Raw genomic sequence first — 27,226 nt, forward strand, 5'->3', positions numbered from 1 at the left:
GCGAGCCTTTGTTATTGGTTGATTTTTTGATGGCAGCCATTCTTTCTGGGGTGAAATGGAATCTCAGTGCTGTTTTAACTTACATCTCCCAAATAACCAATGAGGGTTACCATTTTGTCATATGTCTATGTGCCATTTGTATTTCCTCATCTGAATAGTGCATATTCATCTCACATGCCCATTGATGGAATGGGTCTTTGAATTTGGGGGGTCCGATTGTTTTCAAGTCTTATATGTTCTAGATATAAATACTTTGTCTGTTGGACAATTGGATATTTTCTCCACTCTGTAGATTGTCTTGTCACTCTGTTGGTGGCTTATTTTGTTGCGAAAAAGCTTTTCAATAAGATGAGATGCCATTTGTTGATTCTTTGCACTGTTTCCCTAGTAGTCTTGGTTTTGTTCCTGAAGTCTCTGCCTATACCTGTGTCTTCGAGGTTTCTGCCTATTTCTCTTTCAGTAGATTTAGCGTTTCTAAATCCAGATTTAGTTTTCTGTTTTAACATTTAGAACTTAGTACACAATGAGTATATGGAATGAATGATTAAATCATTAAATGAAATGCCCTTAATTGGGAGACACTTGTCCTGGGAGAGTGTAATGTCTTTCAAGAATCAATACAGTCATAAGTCATTTGGAGGAAAAGGTAGTGAATTGGATGGGTCAAATCAAATCAGACATACCATTTCCTATTTTTACAACTTAGGTCTGACCATGAAGTAATACAATGAGTTTTCTGAAAGTTCTCCAGGCCTGGTACTATTCAAATTTAGAATCAGAAGCCCCATTTACAATTTATAAGTTGAATTTACAAATTGACAGCCTTGAAAATCCCAGAACCTCAGTTCCCTTTCCTTAGGAGCCATGCCTCATCCTTTAGTACTCAACCTGCTACCACTTTATGGCTTTGCAAGTACTTCCTGGCCTGTTAGCTTGTTTTCTCAGCAGCTATAGATAAAGTTGGATTAAAAAAAAAAAAGCTCAGCAGTACCATGCTGTTTTAGTAACCATAGCTTTTGTATTATGCTTTGAGGTCAGAGTTATGCCTCCATGATTGTTTTTGCTCAAGATTACTTTGGCTATTCTGGGTCGTTTGTAGTTCCATAACCTAGGATTTTTTTTTTCCATTTCAGCAATGAAATTCATTGGAATTTTGATAGGAATTGCATTGAACTTATAGATCACTTTGGGTAGTATGGTCATTTCAACAATATTGATTCTCCTGATCCACAAGCATGTGTTATCTTTATTTTGTGTCCTTTATATAATGTTTTCTTCAATGTTTTACAGTTTCTGTTGTCAAAGTCTTTCCCTTCTTTGGTTAAGTTTATTCCTGTTATGGTTTATATCACGACATCCCCCCGCCAAAGCCTCATTCCCATATAGATATAGTTTTTGAAAGGTTGTTATGAGACAGGCAAGCAGCACCTGGCTCTGCACACACATCACACACACACACACACACACACACACACACTCACACACACCACTTACAGGTGGGCATGGCGTGGCCAGCAGCTGTCATGCCCCTCCAATGACCTGGGACCACTTGTTTCAGTGTCCTCCCTGGCTATCAGGCTGCCACTGCCAAACTCGTATGAGCTGCTCCCAGCCACTTTGGACTCTACCGTAGCTGAGGCAGAGCTGTGGTCAGGGAAGGAGGGCCCGGGCCCCTTATTTACACACCCAATCCATACAGCAAGCCTTCCAGAAGATTCCCTGGTGTGAGCCCCGCCCCTCATTGACACAGGCCTGTAGCTGCCATCATAGCAGCCCTGCCCAGCTACTTCTCAGGTCAGCCTAGGAGGGCTCCGTCCTCTGTACTGACCCCTGTAACAGTTCACAGGCCCCGTTAAAAAGGACTCTCTTCCATAGTCCTATAAACTTGCCCAGGACTATTTAGGGGTATTTGGGGCTGCAAAAATCCTTTAAATCTGCTCAGGATTCTTAACCCGAGTACTGTGGACAGTGAATTGGCTGGCAATGACCAGCAACTGGCGGTGTCAGCTATAGGCATCCAGCATTGTCCAATGTCACCTGATGACATCAGGACTGTATTGTGGGGGTACAATATAGTTGACTTGCTAATCATAGAGGGGGGTTACTGGGGGTGCGACTCCCTTCCTGGTACCATCCAGGCTACCAAGGACTAAAAATGTGGACTAAAATTAACCTCCTTGAAGCTGTGGGTATCAGTCAGATGAATCCCACTGACAAGATAGTGACTAAGACATTCCGTGTGTGTGTATGCAGTGATTAAAAGTAGTTTTGCATTCTTAAAATGCTTTTTCAACAAGTTCATTATATGTATATAAAAATTCTAGTTTTTTGTATGTTAAGTCTCTTGATACTTTTACCAAATTCTTTTATGAATGCAATCATATAGATAGACTAATGAAACTGAATACAGTTCCCAGAAATCTGTGTTCATATAGCCAACTAATTAGACATACAGTGGGGAAATATTCAGTAAATGCGTTGAAAAATGGATAGGTACTTGCAGAAAAATGAAATGATTCCTTCCTCTCATCATGTACAATAATCAACTCAAAATGGATCAAAGACCTAAATCTTAAACTTAAACCTAGAAAGTAATAAAAAGGAAACACAGTGAAAACACATCAAGACTTGTGTAGGCAATGATTTGTTAGAAAAGGTCCTGGAGTCATAGGAAACAAAAGCAAACACAGGCAAATGTGACCAAACAGACTAAGAAGCTTTTGTACAGCCAGTGAAGCTATAACAAGATTCAAAGACACCCTACAGAATGGCAAAGGGTTCACATCTAGAATACACAAGGAAATCAAAATATGAACACACCGAAAAAATTTAAATGAGGTAAATAGCTAAGATACCTCTCAAAAGCAAATATATAAATGGCCAGGAAAGATACGAAAAATCCTCATTTTTATAGAATACTGCAGAAACTCAAGTCAAAACCACAATAAGATGTTATCTCAGTCCATGATCAAAAAAAATTAAAAGCTTTTAACAATGTGCAAAAAAGGGAACTCTCATTCACTGCTAGTAAGAATTAAATTAGTAGAATCAATATAGAAAACAATGTGGAAATTGCCTCCAAAATTAAAAATAGAACTACCAAGTAATCGTGCAATTCTATTATTGGGTAAATACCCAAAAGAAACCAAAGTCTTTATATCAAAAAAAGCTACCTGATGCCCATGTTTATTGTAGCACTGTTCACCACAGCAAAAATCAAAATCAACCCAGAGGCCCTTTAGCAGATGAACAGATAAGAAAGGGTGGGGCTGGGGTTTTAGCTCAGCGGCATAAGCGCCTGCCTTGCAAGCAGGCAGTCATGAGTTCGATCCCCGGTACCAATAAAAAGGAAAAAGAAAAAAAAGAAAAAGAAAAGGCAGTAAGCATATTTACACAGTGGATTATTATTTGGCCATAAAAATGAAATCCTATCATTGCAGTAATATAGAGGCAACGGGTCATTGTGTTAAGTGAAACTAGCCAGACACAAAAAGATAAACACGTATGTTAAGGAAACAAACAAATCAACCTTGAAGTACAAAAATAATGGACACTAGAGATGGGAACAGGTAAGGGAAAGGGGGAATGAATGAAAAGTAACTTTTAGGGACTGGGAATGGTGCTGCGGAGAGAAAGGAGGGGATAAGTAGAGAGCGGGGTGGACAGGACAGTACACAGTGTGGGACTGTAAGGAGAACAGTACCATACAGGACATGTAATTTATAGTGGTATTTATAATGGCCACCCAAGGAGTCACATACAAAGAAAGTGCAGGATATCTGTCCACATACCTAAGACCTGGAAAATCCATGGTGACTACCTGAACGAGTTCAGCTGATAACCTAGAGCCCATGGCAATGCCCACCATGAGGCCAACCGGAGGCCTAGAGCCCACAACAATGACTCACGTGAGTCTGTTTCATGGATCTGCACTGGGAAGGCCCAGCGGTCAGTGGTGGAAGCCAAAAAGTCTATACCAGCAGGATGACGGATCTGCGACAGAAGGTTGAGAGCTCTGCACTGGAGCCAGGAAACGACACTACAAACAAGGACCAGGGCTCCCGGGGAGAGCACCACAGCCATTCTTGTGACGACAAGGTCCCGAGCGCCTTTGATAAGGGGAACAGCCAAGTTCACATCAGAAGCCAGAGTGACAAGCTTCTCCTGGGGATTGAACAGCACACGTCTTCCCCTCCAGAGCCAGGAAGTGAGGCTCAGAGTAAGGACCAGAGCTCCCCCAAAGGGAACCGCAGCCATTCTCAGCAACAAGGTCCTGAGCTCCTCTGAGGCTGGGAACAGCCAAGTTCACATCAGGAAAGAAGCTCAGCAGCTCCTCTAGGAAACACCATGGCGACAGGAGAACTCACACACTAACTCTTCCTCGCCAGGTCTTCTTCTTATGTTGGCAGCGATCTTTAGGTGGGCCATCTGCACGCTGCACCACGCTGGCTCAGGTCAGCTGGTGTTTGACCATCAGCTTTCAATCCACCACACAGAGAAATAGCGTAGTCGACCCCACTGATTTGTATAATTGAGACATATATGTATTATAGTATTTTTAAAGAAATATAAAAATCAGTGTAATAATAACAATACACCTATCTTGTGAAGAAGAAAAAAGGAAAGAAAGAACAGAGGGAGCTGGGAGAGGGAAGGAGGTTGGGTAACAGTTTCTACTATTTCTTTTTTATAAGAAGTTAAATTGACCGATTACCCGGCTTTGAACAGCAGGCTTTTCCTCCACCTGCTGAGGGCTTTAGCCATGAAATTCCCTGGTCGAACCAGGGGCTCAGGGGCTGTTTTACATTTTCCAGTTATTCTGTGTATGCATATTTTTAAGAGCACTTGACTAGTTTTGTCAATTTTTAAAAACTGATTTCAGTCATTCTGGGCCTCTGTAACTTGGGAGGAGAAAATTAAATGACCTCCAAGGTCCTCTCTAATGTTACAGTCCTTCGGATCTTTGAAAATTGACTGTGCCTGCACTGAAGGCAAAAGCTTGGGGTTGTATCCTCTCTGAACCTCTTCCGCAGGATTGTGCCCACGGAGAGCACTTTGGCCTTGCAAAAGGAGAGGGCCGAAATGTCCACTGCCCTCACTAAGCCCAAGCTCAGTACACACACACACACACACACACACACACACACACACAGAAAGGAAATGGAATACAGAGGGAGGAAAAGAGCCGGAGAACACTGGCACTGTCTGGGCCTGAAGACACAGATCTCAGATTTCATTGTCATGAAATATTCAGTGAGCGCTTCCTAGAGCTGCGGTGAGCAGCAGAGCTTGCTCTTGTTGGAGATATCTCTCTCTCTCTCTCTCTCTCTCTCTCTCTCTCTCTCTCTCCTTCTTACCACCACCCCACCCCTGGTTCAGGTCCCCCTGTGCCTCTCCTCTTGCACCGCCCTGATCTTACCTTGTCTTACCTCATGCTGTCCCGCTCCCGTGACATCACAGTGGCCCCTCTCCATTTGCACCCTCAGAGGCTCTTCCTGGGGTCCATCCTCCTCCCACCACCATGTTTGCTGCTCTCCCTGCCAGTGTCATCCCTGCCCAAAAGGCCAGCATTCTACCCTCTGGGGACATCCCACGCAAATGGACATTCTCAGCTCTCTTCTGTTTTATCCTCCAGAGCATCACTTGTCTGATCACAGAGAGTGCTCAGGACTGCGGGAACGTGACGTCCTGTGCAAAAGAGCTGGACCCACCAGAATGCACAGAAGGTAGGCGCTGGGGATGAATCTGCACCAAAGCTGCTGGTGGTGAAGCTCCAGAGCGGGAACAGAAAAACAACAGAAGGGAGCTGCCAGCTGTATGAAACATCTTGGGGTGGGTTATTAGAAGCCCCCAGCAGGGGATTTACCCCGGGTCTCCCAGGATTCAGAAGGACCAAGGCTCTTGAAAGTCAATCCCAATCTTAGCCCTAATTACCGCTTGGCTGTCACCACAGGTAGGCTCTGCTCCAGCGCCCCTCCAGTTCCTTGTCCCCCTGGAACTTTCCTCTCTGGAGCGGGTCACCTCAATACATCCTTCTGTGACCTCTGCCCTCCTGAGTTCTTCAACCCCTGGCCTGGCCAGAATGCCTGTTTCCCCTGTGGCTCAGAGGCCACCCAGCCAGAGAAAGGCAAAGACACCTGTGTCTGCCATGGACCTGGGCGCGTGTTCCAGGTACGTCCTTTGGCAGTGGGACCCAAGGGCAGGATGCATGTCCAGGACTGTTTTGATCTTAAGTCAAATTCAGCTCAACTGCTACTTGATCAGGGTTGGCTCTGATGTCCAAGCCTTACTAGAGTGAGCCTTTCTGTAAAGCTTGAATTTCAGATAGTGCGTGGATATTTTTTAGTGCTGCACAAAACATACTTAAAGTATTTGCTGTATATCTGAAATTCAAGCTTAACTAGGTACCCCACATTTTTTATTGGCTAAATCTATCTGCCTTCTTCAGAGGAAAGGGCAAACTTTATATTACTCCATGACTACTTCTGAAACATCTCCTGACCCAAGCGTGCATGAGAATCCTTCGTCTTTTTGACTGAAATAATGTCACCCACTGGACCCTGATCAGCACATGCCAGTATCTCCCCCCTATAACCAGAACTGTCTCCAGCCCTCCTTACTGCTCACTTCCCTCCCTTCTGTCCCCGTCCATCTCAGGCAAGGTCACAGCTAGAGGGTTGTGTGCAATTTAATACCACCAAGTACCAACCAGCATTCTTCCTCACAGCCCAGTGACAGTCAGTGCCCCTGCCTCCCAGGCTATCAAGACACTGGCAAGCCCATGGGTTGTATCCAGCGGGAACACAAAAGCTGCAAAGACGGGGCCACTTGGAACCAGGAGGGGCTATGTTTGACCAAAGATCAATGGAATAACCACTGTGCCCATGAGGTACATGGCTGTCTGTAGATTATATCCTTGCCTTCTAACCTTTCATTCAAAAATCCAATTTCCCAACCACTGGGTTTGTTCCACTGACCCCTTCCTGGAAATATGAAAGTTTATCCTCTGCATTCTGAAGTAGATCCTAGAAGCTAATTAGGGGGAAATTCCCTCCATGAGGTAGTCCCAAGAAGTTTGCATCTTTGTGCAGGTGTGTGCCATACCGGGAGATGTCCATGGCTATGACCCACATCTAGGGCTCTGCCTGTGCTGGGGACAATACTCAAGTGGGGTGTGTGGACCCTTATGTCCAAAAGAACAGAAACATGTCCTGCAACTCAGCTGCCCTGATGGCATCCCACAGATTTCCATCACTGAAGGCACTGGGATCCAGGTATAGTGGCCCTGAGGTCCAAACCCTCAACCCATGGCTGCTGCCTCAAAAGACAGAACATGTAGGGTGTGACTGTGTACAGGGCCCGGGGGTAACTGCTTAACACCCACATCACTGTCACTTCCTCTCCTATATCTGAGGTTCCAGAACCAGGGAGAAAGACCCCTTGTTAACCTAGGCTCATTTTATAACACTGAAGTAGAGGTCATTGTGTTTAATAAAGAGGAGGGATACTGTTTAAGGTGATACTCCAGTTGCTCCTGCCCCAGGGGATCCCCTGAACCATCTGCACTGCCACCTTCCCCCCATGCCTGTCAAGTCACTCAGACAGGGCTCAATCAGGGAAGGAGCCCCTGGGTCCTCCCCCACCTCCTTCCCACTCGGTAGCAAGTGCTCACTAATGGTGGCTTGCTAAATATCCTGACCCTGCCCACCCACCCCCACTTCCAGGATTTTTTCCTCCTGGACAGGCCTTCTTCGCCACGTGCTGTGGGCCATCCCTGCAACTTGGACCAAGGGCAGAAGTCTGTCCCTCTGTATGTGGTCAAGGTAGACGGTAAGAGAGCTGGACAGAGGGAGGTCACAGCTCAAGACCACACTTAAAGGAAGGAAGGAAGCCTTTTCCTTCCCTTGGCACAAGCTTTGCCCTTGAGCAAAAGCGGGGTAGGGGCAGACCCTGGGAGGCCTCCTTGAGAAGTGCCTGTGAATTCTGGCCCCTCACTTTTTAGAGAGGTGAATCCTGCCAAGAACAAATCAAGGCTGAACGACTCCAGGTTGTGCCCACGTTCTAGGAAACACTCAGCCTAGTCCCTGTGGAGACAAGGAGGTCCCTGTCTTGTTCTAGAGCTTGGCTTCTTGGGGCTGACCAGACCAGGTCTCAAGCTTCTGCAGCCACTGGGCTCGCCCCTCACCCACTCTGGGCTTGCAGACCGGGATCCAGGTGTGTATCACAGCCTCCCTGCTGGCCCTTCCTCTCCCTCCTTTGCTCTCCCCAAGACCCAGCTATCAGCTGTCTGAAACATGGCTGCTCTCCTTCATGCTTTGCATCTTACCTAGGAAAGCTGACAGAAGGACATGTGACCTCCCACTGGTCACTGAACCTCAACTCCACACACCCTGAGGACCTGTCACCCCCAGAGCCAGGATTCAGAAACCCCACTGTCTGTCTCCAAACCAATGATACGCTAGCCTTCCTGGTGACTCGTGAACATTACCCTAAATACGATGTGTGAGTGTCCACAGCCACCGCCTGCCACCTGGAGGCTCCTGCATCTGCCGCCACCTCTAACATGCAGCATTCTCCCTGCTCTCTCTTTCCCAGGGGCCACTTCTACAACACACTGGAGCAGTTTGACTGGGGCCGCTTTCGGGCCCTGGCCGAGGAATCTCCACTCTCCGAGCCGGGCTCGCATCTGTTTCTGCAGCAGTTCCAGCTGCCTGGAGTCTATATTTTTCATTTGAGCAGCAACCGGCATAAGAAGATGGTTTGTCTATGAGGATTTGCCTCACTTGAGACCTTATCCCCTTTCTTCTTCTTTAAAAAATACACATTATAACCACCTCAGACAGCTCTCCAGGAAAACACATGTCCTAGACGCCTCCACCTAAGTTTCAGGGTTCATAGTCTAATAGATCATTCTGAGAACACCAAGCCCAACATACGATGTGCAAAGAGAAGAGGACCGTGAGGACAATACTCAAGTGTACAGTGAAGGGCCAGGGGTAATAAATGGCTTGGGACCTCTGGCTCACTTCCCTTCCCCACCGTCTTCCATCCCAAGACCATCTACATAGTGACTTATCTCTGTGACCTGTACATTAGGCCTCACTGATCTAGGTTCCTTGTCTGTCACACAAGGGAATTAGTATTTTAGCCTGTGGGCATGTCATCTAAAGGGCTGCATCCACCTACCCCTGGAATATATAGTCAACTCTCCCTGTAACTACTCATAAAACCCAAATTATACACACACACACACACACACACACACACACACACACATACATACATACACGGCCCCAGGTCTACATGACAATCCGGACTCTTTGGTAGTGTCAGCATCCCTGGGTTGCCACTCTGTCCTCTGGTCAGTTTCTGGTAGACAATGAGACAAAGACTGAACAGACTTCTTTCCACCCAGTACCTCCGCACTCTTCCACCGGGGGGCCAGTGCTTTGGAGATGGGCCCTTTGCCTCCACAACTCCCAGGCATCTCATCCAGACTGGCATCGCCAAGATCCCCAGTCCCCTGAAGAGGGCTGCCTGGCCAGAGGCTCTGGGGGAGATGCTGCTGCTCCTGGGACTCTGCCTGATTTTGTTGGTGAGTCACTGTCATTCCAACACAAGATGAACCTTCCAATTCCTTCCTTGTAAATGAAACTTTCAGCCCGTGTATGCAGCAGGCATAACAGTTGCTAAGATGCAGCGATGAGGAAGGTACTGGCTGAGGCTCCTGGTGCTCAGAGTTTAGTAGGGAGAATGCCGACCAGGAAGCAAGTGTCAGCAAATACGATGGCACTATAACCAAGGTGTGCCCAAGCGGCTCTGGCCACACAAAGACTGAGTGACTGTCCTCCAGGGAGGTCAAGATACACTTTGCAGAAGAGTTGATCCCTAAAGAGCCTGAAATAGGAGATGCATGAGAACATGGTTTCCACTAACAAGGGGGTTGGTCAGTTGGGAGGAGGGTTTGGGATGAAAAAAGGAGTACAGTTGGTCCCCACATCCATGAGTTCCTCATCAATGAATTCAACCAGCCAGATTAAAAAATAACATTTGCACTGAACATGTCATTATTCCATAAATAACAGCATAACAACTGGTTACATAACAGTTCCATTGAAATAAGCAGTATAAGTAATCTAAAGATGGTTTACTGCAATACGTACATAGGTTACCTACAAATGAAATATCCAAAGAATACATCAATTTTGCATAAGGAACTTGAGCACCCAGAGCATCTGGTATCCACAGAGTCCTGGAACCAGTCCCTACTGATACTCAGAGGTGACTGCATGACAGCAAAGTCACAGAGCATGAGATACCAGTCACCTGCTCAGGGAACCAACCTGATACTCCAGGCCTGGAGGCTAGGATGAGGCGTGGGCAATCTGTCTCTCTACCCTGAATTATGGATGATCTTATGAGCTCTGCCAAGGAGTTTGGATTTACGCTCTAAGCAGTGGATAAGAATTTTGAACAGGTAAAAACGCCTGGTGGGGACTCAAGCAAGAGGGTAATGGATAGAGATGGCTCAGAGAAGCGAAGCTGCAGAGAACAAGGCCTTCCCAGTGGTCCAGCAGAGTCAGTGAGGTGCTGGCTAACTACAGATGAATAGAAGTCCGCTCCTTTCAGAGTCTTCAGAAGGATGCCTCTCCCTATGCTCCCTTTCCTTACTGTGACCCCCACAGCTTCAGTGTCACAGCCTCAGCTGGGCTCGGAAGGCCGCTCCTCACCCAGCCTACAGGAACCACCAACAAGGATACAACCTTGATGCATACGCGACCCCAAGAACTGGAGTGATGTCAGTGAGGAGAGGCCAATCTCAGCAAGACTGTGACGCTCCCAGAGATGAGGGAGGTCGTGGTGAGTGACAAGCCTGGACTAGAACCCCAGCGCTGCTCCCCAGCCCAATGGAACTGGCCAGCTCCCACTTCATTTCTCATCTTCTGTTAAATTCCAATCTATTCATTCATTTGAGTGGTCAGTACAGATTTATTGAGTGGCTATATGTAGATGCTATCAGGCATACACAATGTAGAAGGGGAAGGAAACATCTAAATACAGACTTTCCAAATGAAAATAACAAAACCAGGTAAAAAATGTCCAAGTTAAGAAACAACTACTACTATCTAGAGGAATAAGTTGTGTATGTCATGCTGACTTTCACAGTGCACCTTTGCTTCTCAGAGTATGGCTCTCGATAGCAGTACTGGAATTAGCTTGTTTTTCTAGAATTTTAATTGCATATGAATCTCCTGGGGGACTGGGATGTGGACCGACACTCTGCATTTCCAAAACTTTCCTAAACAATGCTAATGCTGCTCCTCCAAGGGCTCCGCCATTAGTAATTAGACTGAGTGTACACTACTGATCATCTATGAAGAGTTGTATTTTGGGAAGATAACCTTGTCTCCCATCCCTCCACAGGTGGGAATTGGGAGGCTGAGAAGCAGGTAGACCTGGAGTGGTTTGACACAGAAGCCTTCTTTGGAATCCTCCTCCGGCAGTCTCTGGCAGTGACAACCAAACTCAGCCAGAATAAGGAGGAGGTAACCAGCAAGCCTCTCTTCCCGCCAAGGTTGAAGAAATAAATGGCGCTAGGCATAGGGTTCATTTTTGGGAGAGGTGGTTATAAGACAGAGAGCCTAAAGAAATCTTTGATCGATCAATAAGGAATTAGAAAAAAAGGAAATTCTATGGGCAAGGAGAAGGAAGGTTTCAGATTAAATCTAGGTCCGAGCTTGTGAAACCTAGGGCCTTGGCTTAATGGCGGGAAAACTATCAAGACCACCTCTGGAGTCTCTTCTTAGATTTCTATCCCTGGCCCTTGGTGGCCACCTACATAAGCACATTCATGCCAGTATGTGACAGGCGTTGCAAACAAAGACAATGCACAAGAAGTCCAAGTATCAAAACTGGGCCAGGGGTTTGCTTGGGAAGTCTGCACCAGGACCTCAGAGGATCTTTTTCCTTCTTTCTTTCTTTTTTATTGGTACCAGGGATCACATTCACAACCGTACACTTACAAGGCAGGTACTTATGCCTGCTGAGCTAAATCCCCTGTGCCAGGATGATCTTTTTCCATTCATTCCAAATGTCCTGGGCAATAGTTGGCTCTCTGCAGTCTCTCCAGCGATTGGCAGTAGGGGGCACTGCAATCCCAGGAGTAAAATTCTAAGGTGACACTATCTCAGAGTTCATAGGCTAAATCCACCTCTCTCGTAGCTCAAAGTCTTCTACCTCAAACTCCTGGACGAAGCCCGTTCCCTGAAGCAGCTATGGGGCATTCAGCATGGAATCACAGCCTCTGCTGACCAACACCCAGGGAGCATGCAGAAGAGACAGGAAGAGGTTGGCTTTGCTCACACCTTCCCACCTCCCCTACAGGAGCCAGAGCCCTTCCTTAGCACCCCCCAGCCCACCCACCCGCCCTGCCCTAACTGGCCTGAGGGTGTTTAGCTAAAGCCCTCACTACCATCCCTGGCAATTCCTTTTGCTACCACTGATGAGCTACTCTTCCCCAGAATACTCGGGCATTTCCAGGGGAAGCTGGGTGTCCCGCCCCAGAGGCTGATGCTTCTGCTGGCTACAGGGCTTCAGGTGAAGAGGCAGGACTGTCTCTGACCCAGGTTGCTGAGGCTTTTGCCAGGGCAGCAGAGGAAGAGGCCAGGCGGAGGGCACACCTCGCAACTGAGTACGCAGCAAGCCTTAGTCATCAGCTGAAGACCCTTCACCAAGACCTCCGGGCCAGGCAGGAGCAATGGGCCTCCTTCTGCTCAGTGCTGGAGGAGGCTAAGCGGCTGCTGAAGGCATGGACAGGCTCCGGGCCACAGACCTCCTCCCAGGACAGGCAGAATCATGAAGGGTGTGTACCTAGTTAACGTGCGCTGGGATTAGAAAGATACAAATCAAGGAAAGTGAGTGTGGTTGGCAGCAGGGGAGACCCCAGAATTGGTCACACAAAAGTGTTCATTTCCCCTCCCTAATTGCCCCTGAGCCCTAATGGACCCTATGCTGTGCCCCTGCAGTGTGGTTCCCCAGATGGACACCGTGCTGGACCATCTGTCCCAGGCATTGCTGCAGGAGGGCTACCGCCTAAAAGCCTGGGGCTTCCTAGGCACCGGCATTGGAGCAGAGCTGCTGAGGCCAGGTGAGCCCTACTCAGCCACAGCCAGGGACCCTGGAAACCTAACAGTGCCCAGAGGGTGACAAACCCTACAAAACTCAAGTTCTACCCCCAGTTCTACCTGTGTGCACAAAGTGGGTCAGGGGACGGGGTTTAGCCAGCCTTGCACACACACACACCCAAAAAAAATGAAAAAAAAAGAACCTCAGAAACGGGAAGAAATGAGACAATAAACAAAACCATAATAAATTATAGCTTTGCAGCTGAGGCAGCATTTCCTGAAAGTAAAAGCTTGGCTAATAAATCCCAGTGATCAGGTTTGAGAAATGTTGGACTTGGCTGCAAAATGTCCCCCAGAGGACGTGCAAATGTACTGAGTTCTGGGAATCCCTAGACCTACCTCACTGCCCTAAAGGCTGCTACCATTTCCCAAGTCCCTTTCAGTCTGCCAGCCTGCAATCTGAAAATATTACATAGGAATGTCCCATGTGGAACCCTGTCCTGAACTCTGCAAAGACGAGACTCCTGCCCTGGAAAGATGTGCATCTGTGGGCTTAGGGTGGAATTTTTAGTATCCAAGCCCTGTCCCACCCCACCACCACCACCATCCTGTCCTATTCACCTCAGAGCCAGGACTCAGCCAACTGTTTGCTTTCTACAGACCTGGAAGACGCTCAAGGCGGCAGTGATGACATCAAAATGAATCCGGTCACCAGGTTGCTGGTCCCTGGCCCCAACTGTGAGATGCTTCTAGGCAGTGGCCATGCAGGGCCCATACCTCCTGGCTACTTCATCCACCCTGACACTGGGCATGTACTGCCTGAGGCTGGACACTTGGGATACGATATGCTAAGTGCTAGCTTGGTGCCTACTACTGACTCTAACACTGGTGAGACCTTGCACACCTCACTTTGGGCTTCAGAGGTGGGGCAGAGCTCCCTGAGGTACTCAGTAGTGAACTCCTTAGGAAGAGGCTTCTGTCCTTAGACAATGGGGCTTGGAGCAGTAAATACTTTCTCCTCCTCCTCACCTTAATGTTCCTTATGGATATCAAGGGTCCCATGACTGCAAAGACATGGTCAGTGACCTCTATACGCAAATCTGCAGTCAAGGAAGGGGAGGCTGCTGTTTGAAGGGGTACTAACACCTCCCCGTCTCCTTGTCCAGGTGGCATCCGAACATCAGAAGCTGCCATCCTTCCCTATGTGCCCTACCCAACTCGCTCCTACACAGGTTCTCTTCCAGCCCTAGACCTGCCCATCCTGCAGCCACAGAGGACATCACAACTGGGGGCTCTCATGACTGATCCCAGAACGGGCATTGAGGTGCCTGTGCTAGCTGTGACTCTGCATCCCCAAACAAGGCAGTGGCTTACCCTTGGGGGAACATACTACAATCCCCTCACCAAAACACTGGCCCCTCTTGAACTGGGAGGGCCTATGGAGGATCCTGTCACAGGAAGCATCTCACCAATCCTTGGAGTTGGCTTGGATGAAAATACAGGTCCTCTGACAGCCCTCGGTGCTGTCCTCCTGCGCTCTCCTCCCCGCCTGGCTTTCCAATCCCTCTCTCTGAGTGCCCATGTTCTAGTCCAAACTGCAAACCCTGCCCCACCTCCTCCTCCCACTCAGAACCTCTCCTGTGTATGTGACCCCAACTCTCCTTCCCCTTCTCAGGCCCCCTGTCTTGCTCACTTCTACTCCAGTGACCCTAGGGGGAAAAAAGAGAAGCAGGTGACCTAAGTAAAGTGAGCAGGAGGGCCCTTCCTCGCCGCCAGCACAGCGCACTCCCCACCCCCCACCCTCTGCCCGGTCGGCCTTGTGACTCACTCCCCGTGGTGCCTTTGCTCTCTACTACCCCTCACTTATCTGTATGCCAGTGGTCCCTTTCTCATGTTGCCCTCCGGATTTCTTGCTTTCAGGTCAAGTGCTTCCACTGGGAGGGCTTCGAGATACTTCTGGGAACCTTATGCTGCCTGGTGACCCCTTTGTGGAGCCACTGAGCAGGAAGACAGTCCGGCTCCAAGGGGCATCACAACAGGAGGGCCGGACATTGCCCTGTACGGGAGGGTCACAGGCCCTGCTGGATGCCAATGTGCTGGTGGCCCAGAGACGAGTGATCACAGTGCTCCAGCGGTGGCAGCAGAATCCAGGGGGGAGGGCCCAGGGGCCCCTGGAGGCTGCCATCAAAGACATGAGGCAGGCACTGGCCTTGAGTCTGCATCATATCCTGCAGCAGGCTCAGAGACTGGCCAGACAGCTAGAGGCAGCATGTGGCATCGAAGCCAGTGGTGGCAGGATGGGTATGTACTGATCTGGGACAAGAACTCTCAAGGCCTGAAATCTCAGACCCAGAATGAGCTGGCATTTCAGTGCACCTCAGCTAATCCATTCAGGGTTAGGACTGCAGCTCCATTGGTCATGCCTATGTGTGACGGATGGACTAGAGAAGACACTCCATGATTCTGTGCCCCGTCCCCTGGAGTACTTGGCTGTATCCTGTCTTCCAATCTCTTGCCAACTCCATTAGGTCTTACACTTTTTAGAGAGTATACATTCCCTTATTATTTCCTAGGATCATCAAACACCATAGCAGGCAGCATGACAACCGTTTTATAGTGGGGACCTGAAGTTCAGAGTTAAGTGATTTGCCTAGCCACGGTCCTCCAGCCTAGTTAGCTGCAAAGTTAGTCCTAAAGCCACCTAGAATCTCTCAAATCCTCAACTTCCCATAACAATCTTTCACATCCCACTCAAAAACTCAGGAAAAGAGTCCAGCCAAGTCCTCCAACTCACCCACAATGCTTATACAAGGAGAAGCAGGAAAAGGAAACGGGAGTGACATCTTCCTGATGCTTATCTCCCTCTTTCTAGAAGCTTCCTTCTGCCCATGGTGTGAACATACAAAGAAGTAGGGTTTGGGGGCAGCACTGACTTGGGTTTAAAGACATAGCCTACTGCGTATTAACTTTGGCCATCTGGGACTTAATAACCTCTCTGCCACTGTACTGCCAACTTTAAAATGAGGGTAAAATGTGCACCTTGATAAGTTATGACTTATATGGAGTCCTTTGCTGATATTCTAACACATGAGTCCAGGATGAGCCTCCTCCTGCTTTTCAGTGTGCTCTGGAAACTGTCCTCAGCTTCCCAAGGGCTCTGCTGCCACTCAGCTCTCACTTGCTCCTCCATCGGAGTCATCCCTCCTTCCCTTTTGAATTCAAAATGTAGGTTGTGTCCTCAGGAAACCAACACGATCTCCACAGAGTAGCCTGTCAGGAAAGAGATACTCTGAGCATAGAAAAACCCAGGTGGCTTGGCTTAGCCTTCAGCTCCCGTCTCCTGCCTTCCCCTCTCTGTCAGGAACGATGTGCTATCCTGGGACAGAGGTGTGGGTCCCAGCCCTGTATGGGATGGAGATCCCAGACCCCGCTGGCTCGGGACTCATGGTGCCCATCCTGGGTATGCAGCAAGATGCGAGTTCTGGTAGCGCCACACCCCTGGCAGGCTCAATGGAAGACGCTGATGGTAAAGGTAGGAGGAAACTCAGAACCTCTGAAGGTTTAAGGGGTTTTTTCCTGAGAAGGCAAACCCTTTACAGTTCGGGGGTCCATTCTGTCATCAGCCAAGGGACAGAGTCATTCTGAGCCTTCTTCTAGGACTGCTGAGAGTCAAAGTACAGATTCCCAGAGACCCTCAAATGCCAGGGCCACAGATCATTTATCCTCCCTGAGAACACTGGGCCCTTTAAAAAACTAGCACGACACAAAAAAATAAAAAAAGTCCAGCAATGGAGATGGGGCTGGGGATTTAGCTCAGCGGCATAAGCACCTGCCTTGCAAGTGCTTGGTCATGAGTTCGATCCCTGGTCCTGGTAAAAAAAAAAAACTCATTACCCACCCCAGCCCCAGGGTCTGTGGCATCAGGAAACCCCTACTCAAGAGCTCACAGGGGTGAAGGTCTAAAGTCTTCTTTGATCCCCTTCCTGCCAGGTTTCCTTCTTGCCATACCCACCCCTTCCTTTCTTATCCCAACTCTAGTTACAAAAGCTTCATATCCCACAGGTCTTGTCCCAATCTCAATTGGGGCTCCAGCCCTAGACCCCTTGACTGGAGAACATGGTCCTGTCATTGGTGCTCAAGTGGATCCCTTCAGCAGTGTGGTGGTGCCTGAGGTACAGGTGCTGGAGACCTTACCTCGAGGAATGAGAGACCCTGGTCTGGTATGTAGGATGACTTTATTCTATTTACTTATTCAGCAACTACATATTGAGAGCCTCTTGGGATTCAGATCATGTGACAGGAGTTGAGATACTAAGACCACTAGACAGAGCTCCCGTCCTGAGGGAACTAGCTAGCCATAAGCTCCAACCAACTGTAGTTTGAAAGGTACTGAGAAAACTCAGAGGATGGGCATCCCGATCCATGAAGGAGAGTTCAAGGAAGGCTTCCAAAGAGACAGTGCTTAGGCTACAACTTGAAGACAGAGGCAGAGAAAGCTACGAAAGCCTTGGGACGGCAAGTGCAAAGGTACCAGGTATGACACTTCCAGAAAAATGAGGAAGATGGAGTTTCAGAGGGGGCAGAGAGCACAGTGAGGAAGGCAAGAAATGAATCACAAATGACCACCTTTGTGCTTCGAGGCCAGGAAACATGACTTCGATCATGAATGCCACTCAGAGCCACTGAAGAATTCTAAGTAGACCTATGGTCAGCTATTAAGATTGAAGGATTTAAATTTGGGAAATATGAAACAACACAAAAATTATTCATAAGCCCACTACACTTTTAAAGTATGTAAATGAATAAATAAGGGCCCCCTCCCTGCTAGTGCCCCTCTGTCCACCACCAATGGCCCCATAGTATCCACCAATCAAGACACTACTGGCCTCTCTGCCAGTCTTCCCCACCAGACTCGGATACTATTAACAGGCTGGCACATCTCCTTCCAGACATTTTTGTGTTTATGTATAATCAGCATTCTACAAATTCCCTCTGGCAGAAGACAGACAGAAGCAAGCCAGAGCAGAGCAGGAAGCCCCATCAGGAGATTACGGCAATAATTCCACGCTTGGCAGATCCCCATCAAAATAAAAATGATTCAGGGTCTTACAATATATTGTAAATCTAATTATAGTTTGGGAGACCAAGATGAATATGTGGTAAGAGATTCTTGTTAGACGCAAAGAAATTTCAGTTTGAGCCCTGTCACTATTGTCTCAAAAATTGATATAAAGGAATCAAGTGAGAGATTGAAAACTATTGCCCACCATCACATGCCCATCAACCCTGGTGTCCCCAGAGAAAGTTAGGGGCAGGAGGCACGGAGGATTCTGGAAGGGTCAGATATGAGAAGCGAAGGACCAGGGAGCTTGAAGGTGCTCTGTGATTATTATGTGCCTGTCTGCAACCAAGTCACCTGCTTCTCCAAGCTTAGCCATGGGCACTCAGGGGTATTTGAGAAGCTTCAAGATCATGGGGAGCTAATCATGTGCGTAGTCTGAGCAAAGCTTAAACAAGCTGGACATTACAGTGGGACCTCCTGGAGCAGGAGCTGAGAGCCCGACAACAGTACTGGCACCAGCAGGAACGGGAGGAGGACCGCCTAGTGGAGTACCTAGTGCACCTGAGCCAGGACCTCCACACTCCAGGAAACAACATCAGGCTTCAGGTGAGGGCCCAGGTCCCAGGTCCACACGTGGTAAGGGAACTCACAGAATGGCATCCCAATCACATGAAGGAGAGAGAATGCAGGGAAGACTTCACGGCACCTCATGGTCCCCATCAGCTTTCCAAGACTGCCACAGGTTTCTCTTTGAATGTTCAGAGCTTTTGTCTTCACCCCAGCCACAAGGATAAAATGCCTGTCAGGGAAGACACAGCCCTAGAGCCCAAGGCCTGGGCTCTAGATACTGGACAACTCCCGAGCTTTAGCAGCATGGAGGAAGAGTAGGAGAGACCAACACGAGGTGACCCCGCGCAGAGCTCCTGCCTTCCCTTCACGGCTCATTCCTTTACACATTCTGTCCCATGTAGCTGAAGGCTGCCAAGGAGGCCTGTGCAGCCCTGGAGGACTGCTGCCTGCAAGAGGCACAGCGGAGAGCCAGAACCCTGAGCGTGCTCGGCACTCGAGAGCGGGGCCTGCTCTCTCGAGGTGGGAAAGCACCTGCTAGGTCCAGGTCCCCACAGCAGGCACCTGCCAGGAACAACGCCACCAGCCACAGCTACCCACACTGAGGGTGGGGCGGGGCCATTCTCACCCTCAAAGGCTCTCCTCTCCCCCACGCTCCTGGCCAGGCCCAAACACACCTGGCAGGTCTGGCGCCCCAATTCACTTGTGTTTTCCTCTCCCCACCCCAGTGGTGCCCTTTTTCTCCACACTTTGCAGCAGACAGAGGAGAGTGGAAAGAGGAGGCACAGGTGGCCCTGGGCGTGCAGAAGGTCCTGCAGAGTATAGAGCAAGCAGCAGAAAAGCTCAGGCAAGCATCTCTCTGGCAACAGGGCCAGGAGGAAGAGATGTGGCTGCAGCAGGGTAGGAATCAGAACCCACAAATCTGGAACCGTCCCAGGAAGGTAAGACTGACGCCGACAAGGGAACCCTATGGGATGCACATACTCTCCCCTACCACTGTGTTCCTCTTCAAGGCCACGTCATTTTCAGGGTGGCTGACCTAAATTAGAGGGGTTAAGAGGGAAGGAGGAGGAAAGATAAAGACATTCCGTTTTAACTCAGGCATTATGTTTCCTGTGTTCCAGGTAGTCCAGCATCTTTCTGATGAGTTTAAGAAGATGGTGAGAGAGAGGCAGAACATTCTGGACAGGGCCCGTGGTCGGCTGCAGTACCAACGGGAGCTGAGCCGCCTTCAGTTCTTGCACACACAGGTACCAACCTCTGGACTGTCAGTAAGATCTATGTTTCCACTATTGACCAGGGCTTCAAGAGAAACTCCAAAAGCAGCCTTACAGGCTAGGGAAACCAAGCATGGAATTCAGTTCTGATTATTTCATCCCAGATTATGGCCTCAGGAACTCCCGTATGTTTGGAGAATTATCCCGGGGACCGATTCTATGGAACAGTCACTACTTTCAGGGACCAGGCTGCTGCCTGCCCCATGTTAATCCCATTCTTGAAGAGCCTCACAGAAGTGCTCAAAGGAGATCAAGAACACAGCCTAAGACTGGAGGATCAAAAGTCAAGAGCAGGTGAGGCCGGTCTCTCATCTAACATTCAATTCTGCCCCAATCCTTGTTTTCAGTTTGATCATTCCCTATACAACTAGAGCTTTGGGCACCATGGAAGCAGGCCATGGTAGGTTCCTTAGGAAAGACAGAGAAACTCACTGTATTAGTAATCTATTGCTGCATAACAAACCACCCCCAAATCTTCATAGCTTAAAATAACTCACATTTTCTGTTGCTTAAGAATCTGGGTGCAGACTTTCTGGGTATCTCTAGCCCAAATTATCACACAGGCTGGAAGCAAGGTATTATCCAGGGCTGCAGTCATCCCAAGACTTGTCTGTGGAAGGATTCACTTCAAGATCATGCTTGTGGTGGTCAGCATTCCTTGAGTCCTAACTTGCTGATGGTCACAGACATCAATACTTTGCCATGCGGACTTCACAGGACACACAGCATAGTAACTGGCTTCCCGTGGAGCAAGCAAATGAGAATGCATAAGACAGAAGTCACAGTCTTTTGGTGTCACAATCTCGGAAGTGATGCCTCACCACTTTTGCCATATTCTTTTCACTTGAAATGACTCAAAACATTCAACTCTCACTCAGACCAAGGAAATTATACAAGAATATTAGAAGTCACTCAAGAATATCAGACACAGATCATGAAGGATCATCGAGGCATCTTAGAACTGCCTGTCACACCTGGTGCCATATCTAATTCTTTTAAGCTTTGGCCACATTTCTGTACCTTCACTGCCCTGGCATATTCCTCTCTGTTGGATGCAGATAAAGTTGGCACCATCTGGACCTCACCATACTCTGTCCTGAAGAAAACAGACATCTGGTCCAAAGTCCGAAAGAAAGGAGCTGAACTACGAGGGCAAGAGTATCATGAACCAGGTAGCCCTCCCTCCCCTGACAGTCCCTTAGGATGACCAAAGAGCACTAAAAGCCTGTGCTGACATAACCCCCAAGAACTCAGAATACCACAATCTTGCCTTGCCACTAATTGATTTCTCCATGTCCCCAGCCTAAGATTTCTACAAGTAGGAATCAAAGCATCACTATAATCATAACTTACCCAGTTTCCAAAAGCTCCTGTTTCCAACACTGAATCTAACTTGGCATCTTACCCCATACCAATCAGTTACCTGTCAAAAGAAGTTAACGGAAAAGTTTAAGACACAGGCAGAAGAAAGCAAGGGAGACAAAAGAAAAGACCTTGCCTGCAAGAGACTCCTGATCAATGTACCATGACTACTTCTTAGAACTGAAAGTCAAAACAGAAAGTAACAGGGGCTGGGGATTTAGCTCAGTGGTGTAAGTGCCTGCCTGGCAAGCGCGAGGTCGTGAGTTTGATCCCCAGTACAAAAAACAAAAAAAAAAAAAAACCAGAAACAGAAAGTAACTGGTCTGCTCCGAAGCATCAGGCCTGTTTCAATTGACCCATCTCCAAAGTAGAAGACGAACAACAGAAGATAAGTGTGTGCCTTTCCAAAGAGCAAAATGCCAGCCATAAGTAAGCACAGTTTCATGAATATTTGTGAATGTGAGCAGAGATCGCAAACCATGGCCCACAGGCTACTTATTTTCACAAGGTACAAAAGCGAAGAATGACTTTATATGTTAAATGACTGGGAGAGGTGTAAAAGGAGAATTTATGGCATCCTTCATAATATGCTGCGGACTATTCTAACTCTTTAGACATATTAATTCATTTCAACTTTAGAACTACCTGGTGAGGTTGATACCATTACTCATTTTATAGATGAGGAAATTGAAGCCTCTGAATAAGCCAAGTAGGGAGCCAAAGATCACATTGCTAATGCATAGCTCAGTTGGAATCCAATCTCAGGGAGACTTTCCCCAGCTCCTGTGCTCTTAACCTACCTCTACACACACACACACACACACACACACACACACACACACACACACACACACACACAAACTGTCAGATAATACAAGGGCAGTGCCAAAAGAGAGATGCAGGTAGCACATTCCAGTAAGTTCCCAGGAGGCCAAATCACACTGAAGCAAGGAAAAGCTTCTAGAGGAATTAGTCCCCACTTCTACAACGAGAATTCTCATTTTGAACCCCAATTTCGGCACTTGGCTGGCAAAACCACTTGTCCCTTTACAGAAAAGATAAATGACTCTGGAACTTGACCCATCTTATGACTAACACCTCCTCCCTTCCATGAGAGCTAAGAAGAGAATGGGCAGAGACAGCTCACCTCTGAGGTTCCCATTTCTACTTCGGCCTTCTTGCAATTATACTGGCTTTATAATTCTGAAAGCAATTTCATGTACATGTCTTTTTACACTTAGTAAGCCTGGCTCTAATTTTATAGGACAGGGAAATTCTACGCACAAACCAACGCTCAAATAAGTGAAGTGACTTCCCACGGTCTGCTGGCTGTTAGTTCAGTACTCTTTCCTGTGTCCTGCTGTCTAAACCATTTGTCATTGTCTTTCCCAAAATAAAAAGGGCAATAAAAATGTCTAAATATCTATTTAGAAGTGTCTAAAGGTACATTAAAGACATTTTTGTAAGGAAATTAGTTTTTTGTTTTGGTTTTGGTTTTTTTATACCAGGGATCAAACTCACGACCTTGTGCTTACTAGGCAAGCATTTAAGCCACTGAGGTAAATCCTTGGCCCAGAAATAAGATTTTTTAAACAACCAAAATTTATTTAGTGACACCATTCTGAGTGCATACTTGTAAAGACAAAAAAAAAGTCCCTGAAATAATAGAAGAAAATCTTCTAACCTGATACCACCTTCTCGGGGACTTCCTTTTGGCTTCTCTGTTCTTACTGAGTAACTCCATCACTTGTCCGTGAAGACAGTCACAAAGTCGAAGGCACAGTGCATACACAGTACGGGTGATGTATGGGTAGATGACATGTGGGTAGATGGATGGATGGGTAATTGAAAATAAACCTGATCTTTAGCTGGATTATGCTGTAGTAATAATTGTTCTTGTTATTGCTGACATACCACTACCATTCAGAATACCAGTGAAATTATTACTGGCTCCTCTTGATTTCTGCAGACCCGAAGAGCTTTCCGCAGGATCTCCTAAAACCTTGGACAATGCAGAAGAAAGAACTAATAACTGTGCAAACCACAGACCTTTCTGCCAGGGAGTTTGTGGTTTATCAATATGGGCTCTCTGTCCTGCACCTCCTCATCACCCAGCTTCATGTAAGTCTGCTTTCTAGTCTCTGTGAAGCAGTCACTAGGGCAGCTGAGGAGTCAAGAGGCCAGGAGGAAGCCCTGAGAAGTGGATCTTCCCAAGGATAAAGGCCCGGCGGCAGTGCACTTTTTAAAGGATTGAAGTACCATCTAGATGCCAAAAAATGTAAATTGACAGGAAGGTAGTAAATTAATAATCGTGGCTAGCATAAGTACTAATTATCCAGTTAAATCCCCGTTCCATCTTTCCATAGTGCATATTGAATACATTTAGGCTGTTATGATTTAAATTAATGCTTCAATACTTTTAATTCCAATTAAAGTGGTCAATGCTATGCAGCTGAGGCACGTGAGAGTTACTTAAGGACGGGATGGGTTTGTCTTTGCTTTTGTTTGTCATTCTTTTCAGGTTCCAGAAATCACTCTGCAGATTGCCTCTCATCTTCCTGCCGCAGAAGCCTCAGGCAACGCCTTCCGAGATTCCTTCCTCTATCAGGTGCTGCAAACACATTTCTTAATGTGGGTTTTTGAATTCTAAAGTCTAGAAAGATAAGCAGAAGCAAAGGAACATTTTTCTTTCTCCAATCCTGATGTATTTTGTTCTTCCTTGGAAGTAAATCAATTAACTAAAGCACAATAAATGACACTGAGTAAGAGCTTTCTCTAAGCAGTACAGTATGCCCTGGCTTGTACTCAGAGAAGCATAATGGCTCTGTGCCCATTCATGGATCTTTGCCATCAAACCCTGTGGTTCCAAACTGGTACTTCCCATAAGAGTAATGGTTCTAGCTTCAGGAAATCTTGCACATTAAGCATCTTCTTTTTTTTTTTTTTTTTAAAAAGGATCTAAATTGTTCCTGCTCATAGTTCTTCTATGTCAGTTGGAAGAGCCTTCTGGTAATTCTAAATTGGTGTATATAGAATGTACACACTCATGACATTCTACTGACAAATGATTCTGAGGAGGAAATATCAGTCAATGCCAGAGAACCAGAAAACAGTTTATATTCACTTGACTAGTAGATCGCTAAGGAATTTAATAAGACCAAAGAATACTTAAACATAGTTATCGCCAGACATTCTTTCACTTGAGCCTTAAAGCAACTCTATAAATATACAAGAATTTAATCCCATTTTACTGATAGGGAGACCAACCCAGGATTCACTGAGTAATGTGTGCCAGGCCTTCAGGTAGATCTTACATGTATTCTCTCATTTATAACCTCCAGATAACTCTTGTTATCTCCATGTTATGAGGTGGAGAATTGAGACCCAAAGAAGCCAAGTAACTTGCCCCCACACACAGCATTAGCAAGAGTCAAGCACATTCAAGTTGTCCAATCTTCTAAGATTCTCCATTGCCAACCTGATGTCTCCTTAAAAGAACTAATAAGGAAGTTACTTCAAGCTAATTGCCACATAGGTGATATCTGAGAACGTGATTTCAATAAAAGCCTGAGAGTCCTGTAAGGCCGTGATTCTCAAACTGTCCTTCTGGAGTCTCCTGCATCAACTACATGAGGACACAGGAAAAATGGAAATGCCCAGGCCCACCCAAAATCCACATATCCTGAAATTCTAGGCCAGGCTCCAACAATAAAATCACCCCCTTGTAATGCTGTTGTACATTAAAGGTTTTAAACCATTGCTTAAGGAAACAGTGATTGAAGGCAGTAACAAGAGACAGATACAAAAGGAACTGCACTCTGAATTTTGAATAGTTTGTTTTCTGTAAAATGGAGGTAGCCAGAAAACTTGAGAGACAGGAACAAAATAACATATTCAAGATTTTGAACTAGAACAATGATTTTTCCTCACCACTGAATCTTCCCTTCAGTAAATTTCCATTGGGCCCAGGGAGTCTGATTTTAGACTATATAAACCTAGAAAAAGGAAGAGGCAGTGAAGTGTTCCTGAAGCTGACAGTTATGTGCTTGGGTATTTCTCCCCTCAGAGTGCTGAAAATACATTGTTCATTGACAGAGAGTGTTTGACATCTGTGGGAAGCTTTGTTCTGCTATTGATCCACTGTCTGGCTCACATTGCTGCTGGAGACCTCCACCACGACTCCAACCCCACCTTCCTGAGGTCATTTTATGAGGTATTTATAATATACGGTTTTCCTAGTCGAATCCTCTACAGCAGCATTAACAAAATACATGCACTATTCTACCACAGTGCACACATGTGATAAAAAAGGAGGCACCACTTCTTGATAGTGGTCCTCCTATAAAAACAGCATCTCAGATTTCAACTGATATTTGCCAAATTCAGAACCCTCCCAGAACTGCGAATGAGAGGACAAGTGAAGATGATAAATCTCCAGCCCCATTTTCCCTTCAACTACTATTTTAAAGCGTTCCTAGCAACTGGCTAAAAGTCTTGCTGACCTGTCTCTTCTTTTTCTTGACAGGGACTAAAGGCCTATTTCAGGGACACATTCTGCCTGACGCTGCAGATGTCAGCAGTTTCATGGGATAGTAAGCTTGACCAGAGCATAAGTGCTATTCTGCTGGAAGGGCAGCCCATTTCTGACAGAGAAAAAGACATTCTCTCTAAACTCATCGAAAGGAAGCACAAGTATCATTTAGAGTCAGAGTCATCAGAAGAGGTAAAAAAAAAAATTATCTTGTATATCATTTTTTCTTGGCTAAAATTGATTTTTTCACGAAGACAGTGTTTCAGTGTATGACCTATCCAGATATTTCTAGTCTCCCTTAGTGTAATACTGCCTGGACATTCAGCCTGCTTCTCAAACTATATACAGCAGTGTTTTCAAAATCTTGTATTCTACAGAATAGTGGTTGTATGAATCAATGAGTTATAGGGATTGCAAAGGCAGGTCTATATTTAATTTTATCTTTTTTTAAAATTTTACACTGTAAGTAAGTAAGTAAGCATAATTCCATCTGTAAAACTTATGTGACCTAGAGACTATGCCTGAGTGATAGCATATTTACCCAAATTTAATATGATATTTTCTATGCAAGCTTGACAATGGTCTTCTTTCTTTTTACTTTTATTTTATTGGTACATTTTAGATATACATAGTAATAACATTTATCATAGGGAATTTGTAGCTGTACATGGTATATCCTGCCTCTTTTTCCCCTCCTCCTTAACAGTGTTATTTAAAGCACTTTTATGAAAACGTTATCATCTAAGCCTTTTAACTGTTACAAATAAAAGATCTGCAAGGTGCAAGATAGCCAAATAGAGGCACCCAGTATTTACTTCTTTCTCCATGAAGGAACCAAATTAACAAGTGCATTGCTGAATTTTGAGCTGAGTGATTGTGGAAGAACACTGGAAATCATCAAGAAAGAGTAGAACTTTGTGAGATTCAGAGGATTTGGATGCCAGCATAGAAAGAGCTGCCAAATAACTTGGCATCTGCCGCCAGCTCCACAGCCAGAGAGGGTTAAAGGATGAAAGGGAGAATCCTAAGAAACCATCGTTACAGATACCTGCAATCCTGCTATCAGAATATGCCACAACCTTCACTGGCTGGCAGCTTACTTAGATAAGTAAGTGCAAATCTGCACAGTAGCCTTGCTGCGAAAGAGAATCTTACATCATCTCCCAGCAAACACCCAGAGCACTAAAACTAAGAGCTGTCTTGGAAAATGAGCTGCTGTCTGAGTTTGTACTGCTCTAGAAGTCCCAAGCCTTGGATATTCACACCTGTGTGACAGCACAGACTTTCCACTGCACTGATATAG

The 27,226-nt window shown here is 46.6% G+C and overlaps 1 protein-coding gene across 4 annotated transcripts in view; it reads right to left on the reverse strand.

The window, feature by feature from the left end:
* The window catches only part of Btg4 (BTG anti-proliferation factor 4), a 163,860-nt gene that overhangs the window by 18,891 nt on the left and 117,743 nt on the right, over positions 1-27,226 (reverse strand). The window contains exon 8 of one of the 4 annotated variants that reach the window (XM_063255737.1): positions 15,025-16,394. The exons of 1 other annotated variant lie outside the window; for it this stretch is intronic. In XM_063255737.1, the coding sequence (XP_063111807.1) occupies positions 16,343-16,394 (52 nt within the window). In that variant the 3' untranslated portion in view covers positions 15,025-16,342. Of the gene's footprint in view, positions 1-15,024; positions 16,395-27,226 lie in introns of those variants that run through there. 2 more of the 4 variants (XM_063255739.1, XM_063255738.1) reach the window with 2 other exon arrangements.

The sequence above is a fragment of the Cavia porcellus genome, unplaced genomic scaffold, assembly GCF_034190915.1.
Source record: "Cavia porcellus strain 051 isolate PalLab524CR breed Dunkin Hartley unplaced genomic scaffold, mCavPor4.1 scaffold_9, whole genome shotgun sequence".
Lineage (NCBI taxonomy): Eukaryota > Metazoa > Chordata > Mammalia > Rodentia > Caviidae > Cavia > Cavia porcellus.